Source organism: Erigeron canadensis, chromosome 4 (assembly GCF_010389155.1).
Source record: "Erigeron canadensis isolate Cc75 chromosome 4, C_canadensis_v1, whole genome shotgun sequence".
NCBI classification, from domain to species: domain Eukaryota; kingdom Viridiplantae; phylum Streptophyta; class Magnoliopsida; order Asterales; family Asteraceae; genus Erigeron; species Erigeron canadensis.
The window spans coordinates 39,799,309-39,821,554 of record NC_057764.1 but is presented as its reverse complement, the minus strand read 5'-3'; the positions used below and the strand labels follow the sequence as shown (position 1 = coordinate 39,821,554).

The 22,246-nt window shown below is 32.4% G+C and overlaps 3 protein-coding genes across 4 annotated transcripts; 2 read left to right on the top strand and 1 right to left on the bottom strand.

The window, feature by feature from the left end:
• Positions 1–319: 319 nt before the first annotated feature.
• On the top strand, positions 320–2,099 carry LOC122596065 (CBL-interacting serine/threonine-protein kinase 6-like). Its single transcript, XM_043768577.1, has one exon. It carries the CDS (start codon positions 559–561, stop codon positions 1,840–1,842), a length of 1,284 nt encoding a protein of 427 aa, XP_043624512.1. The 5' UTR covers positions 320–558; the 3' UTR covers positions 1,843–2,099.
• A 5,662-nt stretch (positions 2,100–7,761) lies between these two features.
• Positions 7,762–16,063, bottom strand: LOC122596066 (AP2/ERF and B3 domain-containing transcription factor At1g50680-like). Of its 2 annotated transcripts, none has more exons than XM_043768578.1 (4): positions 15,954–16,063; positions 15,275–15,405; positions 15,037–15,155; positions 7,762–9,023 (listed from the first exon to the last, which is right to left on the bottom strand). In XM_043768578.1, exon 4 carries the CDS (start codon positions 9,008–9,010, stop codon positions 7,967–7,969), a length of 1,044 nt encoding a protein of 347 aa, XP_043624513.1. In that variant the 5' UTR covers positions 9,011–9,023; positions 15,037–15,155; positions 15,275–15,405; positions 15,954–16,063; the 3' UTR covers positions 7,762–7,966. The 2 variants fall into 2 exon arrangements, with proteins under 2 accessions (XP_043624513.1, XP_043624514.1); XM_043768579.1 differs by having other exon boundaries at positions 7,762–9,020.
• A 5,130-nt stretch (positions 16,064–21,193) lies between these two features.
• On the top strand, positions 21,194–22,046 carry LOC122598152. The gene is made up of 3 exons (XM_043770752.1): positions 21,194–21,374; positions 21,463–21,600; positions 21,697–22,046. The coding sequence occupies exons 1-3, from the start codon at positions 21,291–21,293 to the stop codon at positions 21,817–21,819; spliced, it is 345 nt and encodes a 114-aa protein (XP_043626687.1). The 5' UTR covers positions 21,194–21,290; the 3' UTR covers positions 21,820–22,046.
• Positions 22,047–22,246: the final 200 nt, after the last annotated feature.

Sequence of the window (22,246 nt, the reverse complement as noted above, 5' to 3'; positions counted from 1 at the left end):
ACAATTAATATTAATCCATGTGGGATCACCAACTAAGATCCAATTAATTTGTTTTAATACTCATGATTTGTAATTTAATAATGATCCTTCCTGGTTTTATAGTAATACATGCATCTGTCCATGGCATGCTGTTTTCATTATATAATTTTCCTAACTAAAATAAGTATTCAAAATATTCGTATTTTTGTGTAATCAAATATATAATTAACATGTGCATATGTTACCATTAGATCAAAATCATTCAAATCTAACGGCTAACAAAATTGTCTCACTCCCAATCAAAACTTGCCTATATAAAGGCACTTCTCAAAAACATATATTCCGAAAGAATTCAGCCACAACCAAAATCCCTAGCTACAAACACACAAGTGAGTGATTTCATTTTGGTTATTAGGGAATGCATAGAGATGAAATCAAATCCGCGGCTATCTAACGGCGAACGTCTTAATAAGCCGTTCGCCGATAGAAATTGCCATCGCAAACACCTTTCCATCTTATAAATTAATCCGTTACTAAATTTTGATATACTTGCTTTAATCAAGTATACACAAATTAATTATGGTGGTTATAGAGAAAAATGGAACCAACGGCGTCCTACATGGAAAATACGAGCTAGGACGCCAGTTAGGCCACGGAACATTCGCCAAGGTGTATCACGCGCGAGACGTGCATACCGGGCGTAACGTGGCAATGAAAGTCGTGGCTAAAGAAAAAGTAATCAAAGCCGGTATGACGGAACAAATAAAGCGAGAAATCAGCGTGATGAAAATGGTTAAACATCCTAATATAGTCGAGCTTCACGAGGTCATGGCGAGCAAAACAAAAGTTTATTTCGCCATGGAACTCGTCAAGGGCGGGGAACTTTTCTCGAAAATCGAGAAAGGGAGATTGAAAGAAGATGTGGCTAGAAGATATTTCCAACAGCTAATATCTGTTATAGATTTTTGTCATAGTCGCGGTGTGTATCACCGCGACTTAAAGCCAGAAAATCTTTTACTGGACGAAGAAGGCAATTTAAAAGTGACCGATTTCGGTCTGAGTGCTTTTGCCGATCACATCCGGCAAGACGGATTGTTACACACAACGTGTGGAACACCGGCTTATGTCGCGCCGGAAGTGATCGGTAAAAAAGGATATGATGGTGCGAAAGCCGACTTATGGTCATGTGGGGTTATTTTGTATGTACTTTTAGCCGGGTTTTTACCGTTTCAAGACGAAAACGTAATAGCCATGTATAAGAAAATTTACCGTGGGGACTTTAGGTGTCCCCCGTGGTTTTCATCCGATGCGAGGAGACTAATTACAAAATTACTTGACCCGAATCCGGATTGTCGGATATCCGTTTCAAAAATCAACGAATGTTCATGGTTCAAGAAACAAATACCAAAATTATTGTTTGTCGAAAACAATGTTGTTTTTGATCATATGAAATGTACCGAGGCGGACGATGAGACACTAAACGCATTTCACATAATCTCGTTATCCGAAGGATTCGATTTGTCCCCGTTGTTTGAGGAGAAAAAACGCCAAGAAAAAAAAGAAATTCGGTTCGCGACAACTAAGCCGGCCGAAACCGTGGTGGATAAGCTCGTTGCGATGGCAAGAGCAACGAAATTTAGCGTTACGAAACGTGGAAATGAAACTAGTTTGATGCTACAAGGAAATGAGATGGGGAGAAAAGGCAAGTTGGGGATAAAGGCGGATATTCGGGCGGTGGCGCCGTCGTTGTTGGTGGTGGAAGTGAATAAATCGAGTGGTGATACGTTGGAGTATAATGACTTCTGCTGTAAGGAGCTCCGGCCGGCGCTTAAAGATATTGTGTGGACGTCTCCGGCCGGCTAAAAGCTAGTTAGTTTGATGGCTGTTTTTGTTCTTTTTTACATTATTGGTGGTTGTCTTTTATTAGTCGTGTTTTTGTTTTCGTGATTTCCAAAATATTATAATGGATCATGGAATTATTGTGGTGCAGAGGTGGATTACTGCATCATATGTCTTTTGTGTTTTTATTAGCAATTGATTGAGATACTTTTGTTTTCTTATATGTTGTTCGAATTTGGTGTAAACAAATACATACGAATTAATGGAACTTGTTTTGTTTACGTTTGTTTAGGCACCAAGATAGGTCAATTAACCTCTTTCTCGTAAAGGGTCACAAATTTGAATTACGATACAGGGGAGGGGAGAGAGAGGGGGGGTCACCGATGAAAGTATCCAAATTAACATATCATAATCCTACCAAAAACTACTCATATTAGTAGCATTGGTAACTAAAGACACATACTTGAGTCAAATAGATAGTGATGGTGTTACCACAAATACTGAAATACCCATTGGTATCACCCCCTTACTCAATTTTCACTCCCTTCCCCCTTAGGGCAAGATAAAATTGGTGTACAAGTATTGCTACTTAGTGGGGATATGATTGAGTGGTATTATTAATGGCATGACGATATATACTTCAATATATAGTCTGTAAGTGATTTAAACTTGTCGTTAAAAAAACATATGAAAAAAATAAAACATATTACTAGATTGTTACATCTGAATCCACAAAACCTATTGTTGCCCTGTCCGTGATCATTTCTTAAATAGACTTTAATAAAAGTATAACCATTTTCGGTTTCTACATAATTTAATATTTAGTGGAGGGGGTATAAATAGCTTTTCAATGCAGGATTTTTTCTAGCTTGGAAACTTTAATCAAAGTATGATGATCATGTAATGCAAAAAAAAATATCTTAGCACATCAGAAGATAAGAAAAGTGGTCCACAATAATTTCACAAAAGAATTTTCACGAGGAAAAAATCTCATCAGGTTGTACGCTATCTTTGGGGAAAAAATCGGGCAGGCTAGCTGAACTTTCGTGCTAGATTGAGATTTTTTTTTTATCTAAATCTTAATATATATTTATAAGACAGTTGAACTAATAAACTAAAAATCTTAATAATCATTATTTAAATATAATATTATATTGATATTAATATCTATATTGATTTGTAAAACAAGTCTCATAAATTTACATCTTTTTTTATTCCATCTATAATTTATACTTTTTAGCTCTTAACACTTAATTTATATTTATTTTTAGCCATCAAGTTAAGAGGATTTTTTAAAAATTTTTTAAAAAAGTTACAAAAAGTATTTATGTATAATTTTTTAAAGGTTTAATTGTCACTCAAATCAAAAGTCCTAGTTTTTATCAAATAATATGAAAACAGTTCTAATTATGATCTAATTATCATATGACAAGTGATTGAAAAAAATAAACATATTTGTGTTATAGGCCCGCATCATGATCAAGTATATATACTTGATGGTCAAGTACAAGATCACAAATATGTTTATATTTTACTTTTTAATTATCTTTCATAATAATAACATATTATGAGTACAACTGGTTTCAAAAAAAATTATATAGGGGAATTATTGTATCATGTGCATTGTGAATGACTACGACAAATAATTTCATTTATATTGTAACATCCCAAACTTTTTCGAGTTTGACTTATTGACTTGACCGTTAGTCAACGTTAGGATCGTTAAGTTTATGTGCCCTATATGTGATTGTGTAATTAAAAGCTTATGTGTTTTATGTGAAACGATTAATATGATGTATAATGAAAGTAATTAAAGAAACGTTATGAAAATTGAGTACTTGTTAGATCGTTAAATCTCCCGGTAAGTGATTTAAGCTATGAAAGTCGTGTCTGGAAGTTAAGGGGCCCTAAGTGTAACAATAGGAGTTGATGGCCAAGGGTTAAGGGGAAATTAGGTATCCTTAATTGTGATAATTCTAATCAGACGTGTGTGTGTGTGAGCCCTAGCCGATCTCCTTCCCTATCCAAGCAAAGATCCATTTGTTTCGTGCTGTTTTTGATCAAGTATTGTTTAGATCTTAAGTCCCCTACATCAATTGCAGGTAATATAGGTTAAATCCTCTTTGAAATCTAATTAATTGAGTCATGGATGAGTATTTAATCCAGGTCTTAAGGTTTGGGTTGGGTTAATCGCAATCCGCTTATTGATTTCGGGTCTTTCGCGTGATTAATTGAGTGGTCAATGTATGTAAGTAATCTAAGGATCAATTGATGGTTTCATGGTGTTAATTAAGTCTTAAAAGATGCCTTGAAGTGATCTAGAAAGTTTCAGGTCGTGAGGGCTAGAGATGGGTTCGAAACAAAAAAAACAAGAAAATCCCGTTTTTGGAAAATCTGAAGCTAGTGAGGCCCACTGAAATGTGGTGCGACCAACTAAGGGTCAATTTGGGGTCAAAAAATGTTCAGTGCGACCCACTGGCTTTGTAGTGCACCCCACTAACTGCAGTTCACCATTTTCGCTCTGTTTAACTTATGTAATGTATGTTTAATGTATAATAGGTTGTCGGGGATACTTAGCAAGCACTATAAGATACTCTTAACTTGTTGGTAAGCTGTACGAAGGTAAGATATACTACTTTGACACGCTGAGGGTTCAACAAAAACATAGTTTTCATATAATAACTTTCCCTAATGATATCTTGGTTGCTTATGGGAATTCGGGATTATACGGGAGGTAAAATGGGCTATGTATATGCATATTGAAGCCTGAAATGCTACCCCAAAGATATGTGACGTTATGATATGAAATGTTTTAAGTTATTCTGAAATACGTTATGTGATGAACTATGTTATGCAATAAAAGATGATATGTAATGATATGCAATGAAATATTATGCAATGATATGAGACGTAATGATATGTTATGAAATGCTATGTAATTTCATGGGATGAATTGAAATGTGATATATGTTGATGATATGTGAAATGTGCATGATTACATGGCTTGTTCATCTAGTTCACTAGACTTATTAAGTTGTCATGACACGTGCACGTTTAAGAGCCCAAACGTAAAAGATGAATATGTGATGATGTTTAGGTAACGTGGACACCTAAACTATATGTGATGTAAATTGATCTCGTAAATGATGTGAGAAGTGTTAAGCTTAACTCGTACATGCCTTTACTAGGGTTGTGCGTTCGATGTGGTTGCTTGGGTGGCTCCTTGCAACGAGGTACAACGTGGAGAGTAATACGGGAGGTCTTACCAACCCCCCTTGTCTTGTACATACGGATTACTCAGGGATTGGCTTGTCATTCCTTAACGACATTGATGTACAACCGTAAGGTTTGTCCATCAAGTCGGGTGTGACTTATGTTACACTTAATGAGATGTTTTTGTTATATGAGATGTGTGACTTATGTCACCATTACAAAGATGTTTAGATGTTATATGTGAGATGCAAAAGATGACTAGACACATTTAGGATGACCCATCCTATATGAAAGATGTGATATGATATATGTGATGACTTGTGATGATATGTGCCTTAAAGATGAAATATGACTTTTCTATAATGTTTTAAATGGACAAATGTTTATAAACTATGTGTTATCTTACTTAGTTAATTCGTTAGTTAACACTTGCTCTTTTAAAATGTGTTGTGCCCTCATGTCCAACATTAGTGAGCAGGTAGATGTGAGAAGATGTGAGACATAGGTAGATGATCTTGAAGCTGGTTGTAGTTTACCCATAGTGGCTGCTTGCATTAGACGTTCATTTATGTTTAGATATTATGATTTGTATTTACTATAATGTCGGTTCTTTAATGTTGGGAAACCGATGAATTTCCATTTAGACTTGTTTTGATGACATAGCTAGTAACACCATTTAATGAATAAACCAAACAGATTTTGCTAGTTTGGACTTTTAAAGTTTAATTCCGCATTCCTTTAACGCTGTTAGGCAAAAAATTTTGGAAATCCATATTTTTAAACGATGAGTGTTACAAATATGTCTCAATTAATAATAACAGTGACGAACCTATGATAATTATACTACAACTTGCAAAGTATAACACTTAGAACCGTATTTTCAAAATTATAAACTTTTATGAATTAAATATACGAAGATCTAATATTGATAATATCGCAAACCTCGTGTTTATTGTTGGACACGGGTCTAAAATCTAGTGTTGTTATTATATAGAAGTATAATATTAAGTTACTTTTTCTGTTCAGTTTTATGAATTGTTTTGCTATCTTAATTTGTTGGACTTTTTTTTCTTTCTACTTTAGTTTTATTAAAGCCTTTGGCTTGATGTTTATACGGGCATGTTTGGCGTGAGTTTTCAAAAATTTTAATTTTTAAAATTAAATAAAAACTTTTATTGTGTTAAAAACTTTGTTTGGATGCAATTTGTTTTAGTTTTTCAAAAGCTTTAACTTTTAATTTCGAATAAAACTTCTAAAAGCTTTGTTTAAATACAACTAGCTTTAACATTTATTTGAAACAAAAAACTCGTTTCAAAAGTTTTTAGTTTGGATGAAATTTTTTATTTTTTAAAATTACATAAATGAGCCTTGAAGTTATGGATACAACTATCTTATCAAACACCTCTAAAAAATAAAAATTCGAGTTAACAGTTTTGCTTAAAAGCTACGGAGTACAACTTATAACTTCAACTAAAAGTTACTATATTTACAAGCTATAGCTATCCGTTATAGTTATTTTTGTCAAACATACCCTAAAAGGTTACTATTCATCGTTGTTACTGTTTGGTTAATAAGTTATAAGACAATAAATTTACAAGGGTATACCCATTAACAAAAAAAAAGTTATAAGACATATTAAAACTATTTTTTAAAAATAATTTACTTTATATATATGTTCTAAACATAACAATTGCCCATACATATATAACTTAACTGCTTATACTTATGTATTTTATGGCTACATAATACTTTTGGCTTAAGTAGCCTATCAGAAGGGTCAGTGGATAAGTGCCTCTCGCTTTAATTAATGTAAGGATGGATGCCTGGATGGCCATCAAAGAGATCAGGATGGACATTAAAAAAAAAATGATCTTGCTTTTGTTTTGTTTGTTTAAGTGATTTCTAATTCTATTGTTTACATATATTCGATATATTAAACGATCGTCGTTTTGTATTGTACTGCTATTTTATGATACCACATGTTAGTTTCACTGTTCAGATATATTAGTTTTAGTCAAATCAAAATATCTATCAATAAACAAGACACGAGTAGCTGAATCCTTCGATAATTTAATTAATAAGCAAGTAATAGTTTATAAGCATAACTTTATAAAGTACTCCGTAGTATTGATTGATATTCTCTTTAATTAATAAGCAAGTACGGGTAATAGTTTTATAAGCATAACTTTATAAAGTACTCTTAATAGTTTTAGTATTGATTCTGTAAATCAAAATATGACATGTTATTGCAAAGAAGTAGATAAAAAAGAAAATACCCCTTTTTATCAAATGTTAAATTAATTATAAGTTGAGATGAGGTAAAACACTTTACCTTATAAACAGTTTTATTTTATTTTATTTTTTCGTTTTGGCACTAAAACCTTTCCAGAACAATATTAAACAGCATGAAGCACATGGGCATATAGAGTTGGCAATATTATTTGAATGAAGCATTTTCTGTTCAAACATGATAAGACTAGATTAAGGGTAATTATGGTGCAAGTTTGATTCTACTTTGGTCTTATCAGGTAAAACTAATATTTAATAAGATGGATGCAAATGTTTTTGTATTGCACGGACACATAAATACAACAATGAACAACACATTCTTGACGAACATATTAAACGACAATATTGGTCAACATAAAAGCATTCAAAATGGTTAATTTATGACATCGTGTATAGACTAAACATCTTAACTTGGAAGATAAACATGGAACAAAAATCCACTTTGCATACACATAACCTCGATTAATGATTTAAAACCAATATGTTCGATTACAAATTTAAAACCACAATTACTCTAAAACCAATATCTCTTCAACAGGATTAATAGAGTAATTCTCATTTTAATTCTGTATCAACAATTAAAAATCCAATCAATGCATTCAATTCAATCATAAGGATTTAAAAGCTAAGCAATACCAAAAAATTCTCAGCAAATTTGCACCCCAAAAAGCTTGAAACCTTCCTTTCTTTCAACTAATCCATTTTCATCTTCCTCCATCTTGACTGAAACTCCTTTGCTGTCCTCGACCCCCAAAAACGGCATCGACTTGATTGGGTGAAGCGTAATACCACCTTTAACATCTTCATCATCGTCAACAGTTAAAGTAGCAGGTATGTCATAGTGCACTTGGTTCCTATGAGTAACCTCGATAACATAAATAACCGCAGCATTGTTCATGTTGGCAGGTGGTTGTGGGCACATGAAGAAAGTGATCACGTCTCGTGGGCGCAGATTATGTGAACTCACAAACTTGTTCCATCCCCTGGTGAAAACGAAACTCTGACTACTTTTCCAGTAACAGTACCTAAATTTCCAGATCCTCATTGACCTATCGTAAAATGTTAACTCAACTAGTTCCACATTTTGGCCCCTTTCACCTGTTGGAACCGGTGGGAAAAACTCCATTGCGGATTTTTTTGGGATCACAAGCCGGTTTAGTCTCCCGACATCACTCGGGGTGAGCTCTTTTTGGAATAGTCTTCTACCAAAAAGCCCTCCTGCGGCGTCCAAAGAGTGTGATGGCTTTATGTCTTGTTCAGCGCTTTCTTGGAGGTTTATGTAATCTGCTAGTTTTGAAGGATACGAACCGTCTCTAATCATGTTCAAAACAGCTTCTTTGGAGAACCACCTCTGGAAGGATAACTCATGGATGGTTAGGTTAGTCCATGGGAAATTACGATCAAAATTACCCCCACTCCCATTCCGGAGTTTTAAGGCAGCGGAATCATATGCCATTCCGGCCTCTTTTTCTGTCTTGAAAGTCCCGAGCCATATCCGCTCATTATTGAAGTATATTTGGCATCCCCAGTTCATGTTATGTTGCAGGATAACTCCTTTGTGTCCAGGGTGGGCCTCACTTTTAGACCTTTGAGATAGCAAGTTCTGGGTCCCACGGCGACACTTATTCCGGTTGTTTGAATCGTCCCAAGTTTCCCTGGTAATGATGGTAACATTTGAACCAGAACTCATTCTCTAATGACTACTGGGATAAACACCAAAAAGAATAAAAATTAATTGCATTACATGAACATGAAAAAAAGAGGCCAAGTGATTAATGAATTCCAATATTATAACTAAAACATAGTGTAAAAGCATGAACATCTACATATAACAGAAACGAACATAGGTTACACAAGCAATGATTACAAATGGATTAATGTGAGTTCTACATAGGCGGGAGCTACAAGAAGAGATATGTCAAAAAGTTAGAGATCTTCAAATTCATCTGGGAGGGAAAAAGTATGTAGAGGCTTGAATACATAAAGTGGTGAGAAAATGATATCAAATAGCAAACTATATCCTTGCCTTTTATCGTATACATCTCATGTAAGGAAAGATAACTAAAAACTGGGAAGAAGTACAGATTAAGAAAAAAATATTAATTTAGCCAATGATATTAGTTGTATATATCTCAACTTAAGCATCCCTTTCAGATGCGCGACCATCCACGAAGTTGGATGAATCTTAGCCAAAGTAAGGTGTCAAAGTTGTGCCCTAATGGGCCTTGAGCCTAATGTCACATGCTTACTTTTCCAACCTAAGTATCAACAACATATGATTATTTAGCTATATTAATTAACTAAGCCAAGGTGGCCTGGTGAGGATGGCATCTTGATGTTCTCATTAGAGGTTTAAGGTTCAAAATACTCATGAGGATACCCCGGTTAAGTTGCGTACATAGAGTCAAATACTCGCTCTCCCCAAGTAACCTAAATGGGGGAAACCTCATCTGTTTACCTGTTTTAGCAAAGCCTATTGCAGGGACAAAAACTATACTTTGGATTTAATGTCAACAACTAGAAATAGGATAGTGTTTATTTGACTCTAGTGTTTTCTTTTCATAGCTTATGTGCAACATAAACACTTCAAGTGAGTGGATAAGGAACTCGAAGATACACCATGGTCGTTGAAGTGGTCTCAGCAAGCATGACAAAACAAGGATTTAATAAAGATATGCTGACTGACCCATTCAGCAACACCTGCTCTTCAAAGCAATATATTTTGTAAGTCAAATATTTAAAGGTGGAAAAAGTTGAATAGTATTTTGAGCTGCAAAAAGGATGTCTGCAAAAGAGGGTACTACATTAAGAAGGACAACAAAAGGAGAATGTATAGTTGGATACTTATATTGTTTCCTTAAAGGTTTAAAACAGGTACTGAAGGTTCTATGTACTTGTCTATACAAAAGAAGACACGTCAAAGTTTCGGTCTTCAAGGTCAACACTATTTCACCTACATAAGGTAGTCTCGGGAGCATTTTAAATGCATCTCAATGCAAGCATTTAGTACCCGGTATTCGTTCAGCAAGTCACCTACCATCAGTGACTTGAGAATATTTGGAAGAACAACTGTAGTGTGCCAACAATTGTTTGTGTTGTTGTTTTGATTAGATGTTCATTAGCCTAGATTAGTTTATACTTCTTTTTCGCATATACTCATTGTAATTATTTGATTCAAATCAATAAAGAATTATCATTTGAAAAGTAAATCACTTGTTTTATTTAACTGTTGCAATATTTTGAAGCAGTGTTGTGAAAAACTTGTTTTACAAAACTAGGGAATAACACCTATACATGAAGTTAGATGATGTTATAAACCATACTTGGGAATAATGAAAAACAATTTCTCTTTATACGCTTCATTCTTCTACGTCCAATCAATTAAACAATGAGTATCTCCTTTAATACGAGAATCCACCCCCTGTAAGGAGCGAACCTGATCAAATGAATCTCGTTCCTACACATGCCTTAAACAATTAGTGTTTTGATTATACAATATAAGCTTAGTATTGGAAATACCACACTATAGAGTATTCTTTGGAGGTTGATTAGTATCCTTCCTATACATGCCTTAAATACTATAAGAGTATCATGAAGCTTTCATATAATATGACTAAAGCTTGGTACTAACTGGAAATGGGACACTATAGAGTATTCTTTAAAGGTTAATTTGTATCGGCCAAGTAGGCAATTGCACAAAAATTTCATACTGCCAAAAAAAAACGTAAGGCCATAAATTATTAAACCTCCTTAAGAGAATACCAAACGCTCACCAATCAGCCACATTGCAAAAAGGTGACCACAAGTTGCAAAACTAACCATGTATATTGCAATTCGATCATCTGGGAAACACTATATATATGTTTCTAATATCTTGAAAATCTACATATCACAGTAATATTAGTGATAGAAGCTTAAATTCCGAAATAGAACTTACATCTTACGCTTATAAGGAAAAAAGTCAAGCGACAACAGATTATTTTCTACACACACACACATACATATATATATATGTGTGTGTGTATTTTTGACTTCTGCAGACTAATATGGCATGGCAAGCAAACTAGCACTACAAAGTTAAGCATATGTTTATCAGATTAGTTGTTGCTGGCACAATGCAGTGTAAGAGAAGTGTGGCATGCTTATGTTTTACGTGTGAAGTATGTGTCTTGTGTGAGTTGTGTCGGATTATATAGGGTAGAAAAAATTAAGGGGCAAATGTTTACATTGTACAAGGTAACAAGGATACGAAATGGAAGGCTGGGATTAGATAAAAAGATGGACAAAGTGCTGAGACCCCCTCTCCTAAAATTCATGACAATTACCTTAAAATTGAGAGGGCTTGCATTATATAGTACAGAATCTAATGAAAAATTTTGTGTGGATAGTGAGATAATCTGTTAAAGTAAACCGTTAAGTCTTATTTTGCCTATGTATCAGCACATATCTGTAGATGGACCACGTATCCATGTATCATGTATATGTTGTAATTATATCCTTCAAAAACTAGCGTAAAAGTTCCAGAAGTATGCACGTACAAATTAGGGATTTATATATAGATACTTTGGATCCACACTGTATTATTTATTGGTCCTTCATTCTTGCTATTATTTTGCAACTAGGACTAATGTTACTTAGTGTATGTATAGAGATGAAACCCAGATTGCCACATGATTGTTAACTATATTTCTGGGTAAAAGAGCTACTTGTGTACCACGTACGCTTATCCTTTTCCATGTAATTGCACAGAAACAATAATGCTGGGAAAAAAACGCCACTATTGAAACTTAATGTACAACTGAAAACCAAACACAAACCTAATGGTCAACTATAGCCATTTACATCACATTCCCATTTAGTAGAATTCATTTTGATTAAATCCTCACAACATGAAATAACACCTATACACTAAAAAATCTCAAGAAAATATCAATATACTTGCAAATAAATGGAGAAGATACTTTTCTTATAATCATGTAAAAGTACTACAAGAAAACTAGTATATTTCATGGGAACTTAAATCAGTTTTCAGTGTCTGGCACCAAGCCTTAATAGGATTACTTACTGTACTTCTGCTAGCTGCAAATTCCAAATAATATTCCAGAACATATATCCTTAAATGAAAACTATTTTCTTGAGGTCCTTCCAAATTTAAGGACAGTCACTTAGCATAGAGCCTGAAAATAAGAAGTATATAGACCCAAAGTAGGGGCTGGCAGGAATTTTGACTCGTTATCTTCAGTGTGGATCAATATGCACTATGTATTATCTTAGACTGGTCGTATCAAAAAGCGTAGGCTGAAAGCTGCCCAAAGTGAATTTATATTACAATCTTATATCATTATACTTGCACATAAATGGTTAAACATTTGGGTCGATGGGCCAACTCGAATTTGTATAACGCTTCATTTGCGAACAAAGTTTTTTGTGGATTAACCAGCTCATTTAGACCAACACTAACAATATTACACATTCAAACCCTAACTCAATTTGACATGTACCCAATCTGGGTGAGTAGGTGACCCACCCACTTTGACCCCTCTAACCAGAAGGATTATCTTCATATGTAACACTTCACCTGCCCATCTACAGATGACACAAGCATTGGCAGAGCCTTAACAATTTCAGAAGAGTTAGAAATTGGACTAAAGTTCTAACCTAGAGTCCCTCACTCCTTTGAGTGTTTGGCTGTTCACCGTTTTTTATTTTCAGGTCCGACTTATTGTTGCATTCACTTATTATGAGAAAACATGAAGATGGGAATGCATTCACACTATAGAATTTGTAATGAAATTTAACATAGCAATTACAATTAAGTTGGAAGCTACGTACTGTATTAAGATTGATTCTGGACTTAATTCGTTTGTTGGTTTGACCTCAAAATTCAAATGGAATCCTTTTCGCATTAAAATTTCCCATGTATATTCCTACTGAATGTTTCATTCTAACTGTTTAGTGGTAAGCTGCAGTCATGCCCTCTCTTGGGTAGTTATATGCACACATCACTAGTTCACTACAGTGTTCACAGTTTGGCAGAAACAAGGCAACCCAAAGCAATATGGCCAAATTGGCCTTCCATTATTTGGCCTGCCAGTTAAAAAAAAATATCAAACTGAGGTCCAAGGTCTGCAGTCTACTTTCCCATTTGAAGTGTCAAACCAGCCATATCACCCGAAATTTATGTATATATATTAAATGCTTTCGTAGCTTCATTTTTTCGTAGTATAATAATTGGTTCAGATATGTGCCACTTATCTGTAATATAATTGGTCCAGCTAAGTGTCATCTATGATAGGACACATGTTCAAAACTCCATATTCTTCGATCTTAACTGTTTAAATGCATATTTTTCTCATTTAATCCTAACTGCCAAACGAGTCTAGATCATTTTAGTTAGCTGAACTAAGAACAAGGCCACTTATCAAGAACAGGCCCTAGCAGACGGCAAAAAATAGGATGAATGAAGATATTTGCCAGCTGATTATAGAGTGATAGAAAGATCAAAAGATACTTTAAACGACCAAGTTCCCATTTTAAGCATTTATGTTGAAGCTTAATGTAGTTGTTACATTTTACGTGGATATTTGCTAGATTCATTTGGATTTTGAAGTTTGGAGTTTTTACAGTTTCATCCTCAAAGTCAAGCTAAATAATTCTCTTTTGAATTAGTTAATATGGTAAATCATAATTTTTAAATATAGAGCTATCATTACTTTCCTACGAATTTACCTAAAAATACATCTCCCGATACGCTTAATAAACGTTCCCTTTTACAACGTTACTCCTAAAATTGGCATACTTCTATTTGCATGATATCATAAAGTCATTTTCCATGGACCCTCTTGAGTAGCTTTTTAAACTGTCTTTCTGTCATAGCACACTTAATCCATTTTAAAAATATCAGTATCTATATCGGTAAATTCTTTCTAGAATATTAAACTCATAAAAGCATTACGTTTAGTGGCAAATTGAACCACAACGCTTCATAATTTGGGAAAACTATAATTAAAACATTCAACTTTCCATTAAAACAAGCACTCTTGCTCTGATATACTTAATGAGGCATACATTCTAACTTAACAATATCTAGCATCTCTAGAAATTGCATAGGAACAATTATGCTACACTTTTAATTGCTTCAAACTTGAGGGAAACTAAATGGTGTACATATTTGAATTATTCAACCAAGAGATAATTAGTCAAGAATAATGCAGTCAACATTATTCCACATGTCACTAATAAAATAGTATATAGTATATACTCCAGTAAGAAAGCATTAAGGGAGTCAATATATATTGCCTATAAACTATAAATTATTAACTCCCTTGCACTAGTTAAACATATAAATAAACTAAAAATAGATATTGGGAATTTCTTGAAAAATCATTGACTCATTGTACTGATAAGCATGCAATATAGACAAACAGTTTCCCAATTATCTCAGAATCCAATATTTGGGACTACATCAAATTACAACATCAAGAATACTACATGAAAAATAAGAGATCATCAAATAACTACTTCATGAAATAATAGAGTGGTTGCTTTAAACTGTATATTAAATTAAAAGATATCTTTGCTTTAAGAAATATTAGGAAATCACCCTTGAGATTATTAACCCAAATATGCAATGAATAGATATAGATATCTCAACTTGGAAGTATTATCATATAGATGACCAACTATTATTAAGGAATAGTATAAATGAGAACTAACCAATAATGTGTCCTTGCTTGAGTGATAAAAATATTTCCAGAAGAAGATGAATGTGTTGCCCCCAAAACATCAAACAGCAAGATCTCTATACAGAAGTTGTATGTATACTAATACTAACCCTAAATATATTTATAACAAAATAGATGTCTAAGAATCATAAAGCGTGTGTTAAAAAAGCTGAAAGATTTAAAAAAATAAATTAAATAAACTATTTAAGGTAACACATATATTTACTAACCTGACAAAATATTAGATTGATTTGGTGCATCTTGATAATATAGAAAGCCAAATACTTTCCAATATTTGATTGCATGCATCTTTTTGGTCATGTTTCCACCAAAGAAACCATCCTCAATCTTGGCTGTGTTTCTGTTTTCCAAACCGAAAATGAGAAGATGTTTCACAAAAACAAAGACAACAACAACATCAATATGAAGTTGGGGAAGTATCAAAATTATATACAAATTAAGAAACCCTTGTTTTGTGATATATATACAAAGTTATATTATCAAAGGCAGAAGCTTTTCTTGTCTACTCTACTTGGCAAGTCAAGATCATTCAGACCCAGATCAATTTTGGATTTATATCAGCAAAAAATTATGAAATTAGGTATTTTTATTAGAAGGAAACTTGTTTGAAAGAAATATAGATAAATAATAGTTAAAATTGCAGTTAAGATTGAAGAACAGTAATGAAAAATATTGCAGTACATTTGTTCATAATTTCAAGAAAAACACACAACTTGATCTCAACAAGAACAAGTACATGAAAATAATAATAAAAAAGGAGATACTACTAATTAGAGGGACATTAAAGCTTTGGTAAAGGAAAAAAAACACATTTAATAATAAATCAATCATCACAAGAAGTACAAAATTAAAATAAAACGGTACTTATATAACTGATCTACATAATACCTGTTGTATATCATCTTCTTCTTTATCTTGAATCTGATCAGCTTAATCACTTCAAGAGAAATAAATGGTAAAAAAAAAAAAAAAACTTATTATATTATATATCTATATTTATAATACACAAGTTTGAGACTTCTAATTTGAAAAAGAAAAAGCAAGTTTTGAAACTAGACAAACAGAAGTTGCAGCTTTATGTGGTTGTCCAGGTGTCACTCATTTTTCCTTCTGCAGATTCAATACTTATCCAATAACACATTATTACGATTTTATATATATATATACAACTTTTATATATATAAGAATAAGAAAGACATAAAATACAAAACAAAAGATTGAGATAGTAAAAATAAAGCACATAAAATACAAGATATGGGAAAGTCTAGGTTTACTGCACAAAGTCAAGAGGTGGTGACTGTTCAGAGGTGCTGACAGCAAGAGAAGTGAGCACATGCATATTTTTATCAATTTAACAAGTGTATAGTCTCTATACAATTGCTTGCATATGCTCACTCTCTTCTGTCAGCTTTTTCTTCCACAAATTCCTCATATCCTGCAGTCATGATACAAAAAATAAAATATCAAAAACCAAGATCTAAAACTTCAAGATTTATTAAAAAGTTCACATCTTTATTGAAAAGAATCACAAAATAAGAGGAACAAGAAAATACCCATTATCCATTTAATAAATTTTAAAACTTTTTTGCTCCACTTGAACCAAACAAATCAAGAAAATTGTATATATATTGTGGGGTGTATATATATATATAGGTTTTAATTAGCAGGGTGAATGAAGAAGACAATGCTGCTGTGGGTGTATATAGTGAGTGATTGGATAGTTGAAAGTGGCAGGTGGTTGTGGTGGTCATAATGAGATTGGTGGGAATGATGAAGAGATGATTTTGGGTGGTGGGAGTGAAATGAAAATGACAACGTCCGGCGGTGGAGAATGGGGGGCCCGGAGTATGTGCTGTCGCCGGGAAGTTGGACTTATTCAAGTCATATGCCTGACTTTACATCATTCGAGGAAGACCGCATTTGCTTTTCGTACTGACTTTTTAAACATGTTTGTGTACCACTTTACCCTATATGCGTTTTTTGTACGATTTCCTTTGGATTTTTATTCTTTCATATGGAAAATTCGTTAGCATCATTTTAATGATATCTATTTTCAAGCAAACAAATGAAGTAATTGTTTACAAGTAATCAAGTCAAATGTACCCTCCTATGTCATTGTTTTTGAGCCCTTTCTTTGGTCAATTGACTAGACGAAATATCTTTTTGAAAAACAAATTAGTATTATGTCACCTTAAACTATCATTACCTTGTGAACTCCCATTGAAATTGTGGAATAAAAAATTAATTAAAATAAAAGATTTTTTACAAACTCTATCAATTTAGACTTGAAAATAATCTAAGATTATGCCATCAATCTTGTATCCTCATTGGTAGATACTTTTATTATATTTTATTGTATACAATTCGTTATAAACCTTATTGATTTTTCTTTAATATTTTACATTATATAACCTTTTTATAAAAACATAATATTCTTTATTTTTCAGTTGCGAACATTTTGACATAAGTTTTATTGAAATCGGAGCTATTTAAAAAAATATTTTTTTTTGATAAATAATTTTAATATGATAAAAATTGGTTTATGTTGGGTTGTGAATGACAGTGAAAATTTGAGTAATTAGATTAGGTTGTATAGATGAAAGAGAGAAAAATTAATTTTTAATTGAAGATCGGGTTGGATTGGTTCACTGATATGAGTAATCTTAGAAGCAAGTAATGGATAAGAGTCCAATTGCTTTGGTGGCGGCATGCTCGGCAACATCAGTTTTTAGAATGTCATCTCTTATGAGGTCGATGTTGTCTAGCATCAACGAAAATAGGTCGTATGAGTTTTTTTTGTTAGGTATGTTAAAGTAAAATGAGGTAATTAAATTGCTATTTGGTTTCTAGGATCCACATTAATTTTAGTGTGATTGTTACAAGTGTAGTTTAATGTTATGTGGTTGCTTATGTGACATATATTTTTAGTGTAATTTTGTGATCATTATGCTAAAACAATAATACTAGTAATAAATAAAATAAATTCTTGATATTGTATTTTTGTTTAGGTTTTAGAGTATTAATATAAAACTATTCTCTAATTGACTTCACTCTGGCGAAATTAAGGAATGGAGCATTCCCCATGTCCTTTCCCCCTGTGTCGCTGGCTAGGTAGCCGTAAACACCAACCCACAAGCGATTTTGGAGGTTTTTGGCTTTAAGTTTACCATACAAGTCTCTAAGCTTTGTATATTTTTTCCTCATTTTCTACCTTTGTATATTTTAAACCAATTATATAATGTCAATAGGTTGATAGCTTAGTGGCATCTCATACCTCCAATGAAGACTTGTTCCTTAGGCAACCAGAGTTTGAATCCAAGAGGCGCATATTTTACCTCAAATGGCATTCAATGTCGTAGATGTCATGTCGTTTAGCGATCTATCCGGGGGGGTTTTCTTGTGAAATACCGCGATGACATCCTGCTAAGTAGGTGTTAATACCACATATGAAATGAACAGGCTCTGCCAAAAAAATAAACGTTAAAAAAAAACAATTATGTATTGGAACAATCCTTAAATATTGGAACAGTCTTCGTGACTTTCTACCCCAATTTCAATATGCCACCGCATTGCCATTTGTTTGAAAGTTTTCTCACTCTTAAAGGTAACATTACTCCACCAATATTAAAAAAACAACCTGAATGGTGATTAAGCATCACATGAGAAAAGTATCTTATTTGTCCAACTCCTCTAAGCCTTATTAACTAGTACGAGTAATATATCATCACAAAAAGGATGTTGCCACTTGCCACCTACGACTCTTTGACGAGGGATCAACATTAATGACTACCACATTAGGTTTGAGATTTTATTGATTTATAGAAGCCTAAAGAAGTGTTTTTGGCATATATGGTTGAACATTTATTTTTTTAATTAAAGCTAGTATCAACTGTATATGATATCTTACTTGATTCAAGCTTAGTTTATGCACTTAATTAAATTTAACATCAAAATTTTCATAATTTTAATTTGTGCAAAATGATATTTTAATCACACATAGACAATTTTATAAAAATTACAAAATCTAATATCATTTCATAGCAGAATTTTTTATATAACCAATTGAGGATATTTTAAGACTTATGTGTCATTTTTTTTCTTTTTAAAGTTAGGTTTTTTCTTATCTAACATTTTATTGTTTATTCTTCAATTTTTTGATTAGCTAGCATAAAATCACAATTTAAGTTGTAACCTAAAATTTATTCATTTATTTTGAAAAGTCTTTTAATATAAAATTCTTATAAAACCTTTTCTTTTAGATTAATTAGTGAATTAATTGGATCATTTTGCGTAGTGTGAATGTTTAAACAAGTTCCTTTTCTTTTAAGTTATATATACCATACATACAATGTGAAGTTAGAAATTATCATTGTTGTAAATATCGGTTGGATCGGCCAGAGTATCGGTCAACGGCAGTCAAAATATGAAAACATAGTCAAGAAAAGATAGAAAGGAAAGAGATAAGAGAGAGAGTCTTGTTATCTTCACGATGATGGTGATGCTCCGATTCATGGTGGTGTGGTGGAGCTTTATTGTGATGAGAAGAGAGAAAGAGATAAATATATTAGGCATAGTTGTATAGGGTAAAAAGATACTGACATAAAAAGAAGATTTGATGGGAAATTGTAAATATTGAGTAGTGAAATCCAAGTGTTATTTATCTTAATTTCTTCCATACATAACTTATATTTTACCCCTTAAATTCTTGAATTTCTTTATTTTACCCTCTATATTTATTTAACTTTGTATATAATCTCATAAATATTATTTTTATATAGAAATTATTTAATCTGATATCTCACTGATTTTTAAAAAAGTCATGTCTCCCCACCTTACCGATCCACGAGTTCTACAATCTTGGAAATTATTAAGTAACCAATTTATAATTATTTCTAATAAATATAAAGGAGAACATCATATATATATATAGTTATTAAACATCAAAATGGCATATTTATCCACTTAAATACATACATATCTATTTATTACAATGTTACCAATAATTACAATATTACTGTCTAAGTGAATAATATAACAGAAACCTAAATATATACAATGCGTATTTATACTATATTTATTTATATCATAACTTGAATAAAGTTAGTTAATATATTATAACAAAATTTACATAGGAAATTTTAATTTTTAAGTAATTTAACTTAAATTAATATATAACAGAACTCATGCATTTTGTAACCGGAAATAATTACTTTTAAGTAACTTTTTGCAAAATTTAATAATTATAAAAATCTAATTTTTAGATAACTTAAGCTTATAATAAGTCAAAGTTAAAAAAACTTAAATGTCTTGCAAATAAATACTAACACAAACCTAAATAGAAAAAGTATGTACTTACACTATATTCATTTTCATATCAACTTGAATAAAATTATTTATATAATATAAATATATTTTAGATTGGAAAGTTAAGTTTTAAATAATTTGAACTTAAGTTAAATACAATAAACTGTATTCCTTTTGTAAATGGAAAATTTTTGATTTAAGTAACTTGTTACATAAAATTTATTTAGAAAATGTTAGATATGGTTCTTAGAGTTATACTTAACGTGTATATATCACACTCTTAAACTTAAATGTACAACTAATTTATACATTTTGGTTACAATCATACGGCTGTATTCAGAGAAACCAAATTTATAATTAGAAAACCTAATTTTTAAAAATATTTAAGTTTTCGATTAGCAAGTTAAAAGGTTTAAAATTACTACTGATCAATTAGACTTAAAGCATCTATTGTTTTTTAATAAATGCTATATATGAGATTGCATATTAAAACAAAAACTAATAAAAGAAAATACTCTCTCGGTCTCATTTTAGTTGTCATGTTGACTAACTTTGACCGTAAATAACTTTGTTTGTATTATATGTTAGTTGATGAAACTTATATGGACGAAAAGTACGTTAAAAACTCAGTCCATTCATATATTTTATATCAAGTGTTACATGACACAAATAAATTTATTTACGGTCAAAATTGATCAACTAACAAATAAAATGGGACGGAGAAGAAATGACTTTGTATAAAATTCTGGCCCAGCCCATGTTGGCTGCATACTAAAAAGGCCATCTATAAAAAAGCCCAATCATCACTTTAATTCCTGGCTTCCTGCGCACTCCACGTCTCCACCATCAAACTCAAAAATAAAAAAATCAAAAGAATTTATCAAAAAAAGGCTGAAGAACAAGAAATCAATCTGTACGGCTATGGCGATGGAAGCATACACCTCAAAATTCCCAGACAAAATCCACAAAGACGTTCTCTCAAACGCTAGAGAATCTTGTTACAAGGTACACCCATACATATACGTACATATATCTGTATCTATATATTATATACTAACTGTTCAAATTAAATTTATTGCCATGATTTATTTAGGCTCGTGATGCATTCTACGCATGTCTAGAAAAGCATTCAAACAAGAAACCAACTGAAATTGCTTCTGTGGGTCTTCTTTATCCTCTTGATTGCAAGAAATCAAGAGATTCATATGACAATGTTTGTCGCCGTACTTGGGTAATTTTTTTATTTTTGATTTTAAGCGAGACCCTAATCTTGAATCTTGATTTTGTGGCTTAAAGTTGTGAACTTTTTGTTGGTTGGCTCTTGTAGGTGAAGCATTTTGATAGGCAGTATTGTGCTAAGAAGAGGGCTGAAAGGTTGTTAGATGATAACGAAGCCAGAAGAGGGCCGATTTCGCTTCCGCAGGGTTCTAAGGTTAAGCCGCAGAGTTAATAAAGACTTTTGGTTAGTTTGTTTATGTTTGTTCGATTGAAAGAGTATAGTGAAGTGATTACATAATTGCCATCTATAGGTGCTAATGGTTAACTCGAAAACGTTGAGGGGGAGAGTATTGGATAGTGTTTAGTTTGAGGATTATAATTGTTGGTTTTGATGGATATATGGGCATATGGCCAAATAGTTTGATATTTGCTTTGCTAATGAATGTTGTCTTTTATTTCTTCGTCTTGTCTATATACAAGAAGTTAACAACAACAACGATACCCAATCCCGCGCACCTTGGGCAGGGTATGCGGGAAGTTGGATGTAGATGGTGGTAATTGTCTTGTATGTATACATTTTTTTTTGTATTAGGGTTAAGGATGATTAGTTGATTGGATTATTGACTATCAAACCTAGTTTTATAGGGTTAGAATGTAGG

Bases quoted from the DNA above. Each gene is read 5' to 3' on its own strand.
- LOC122596065 (XM_043768577.1), top strand. From the start codon at position 559: ATGGTGGTTATAGAGAAAAATGGAACCAACGGCGTCCTACATGGAAAA.
- LOC122598152 (XM_043770752.1), top strand. From the start codon at position 21,291: ATGGCGATGGAAGCATACACCTCAAAATTCCCAGACAAAATCCACAAA. The intron at 21,375-21,462 runs GTACACCCATAC...TGATTTATTTAG, and splicing joins CTAGAGAATCTTGTTACAAG to GCTCGTGATGCATTCTACGC. The intron at 21,601-21,696 runs GTAATTTTTTTA...TGGCTCTTGTAG, and splicing joins ATGTTTGTCGCCGTACTTGG to GTGAAGCATTTTGATAGGCA.
- LOC122596066 (XM_043768578.1), bottom strand. From the start codon at position 9,010: ATGAGTTCTGGTTCAAATGTTACCATCATTACCAGGGAAACTTGGGAC.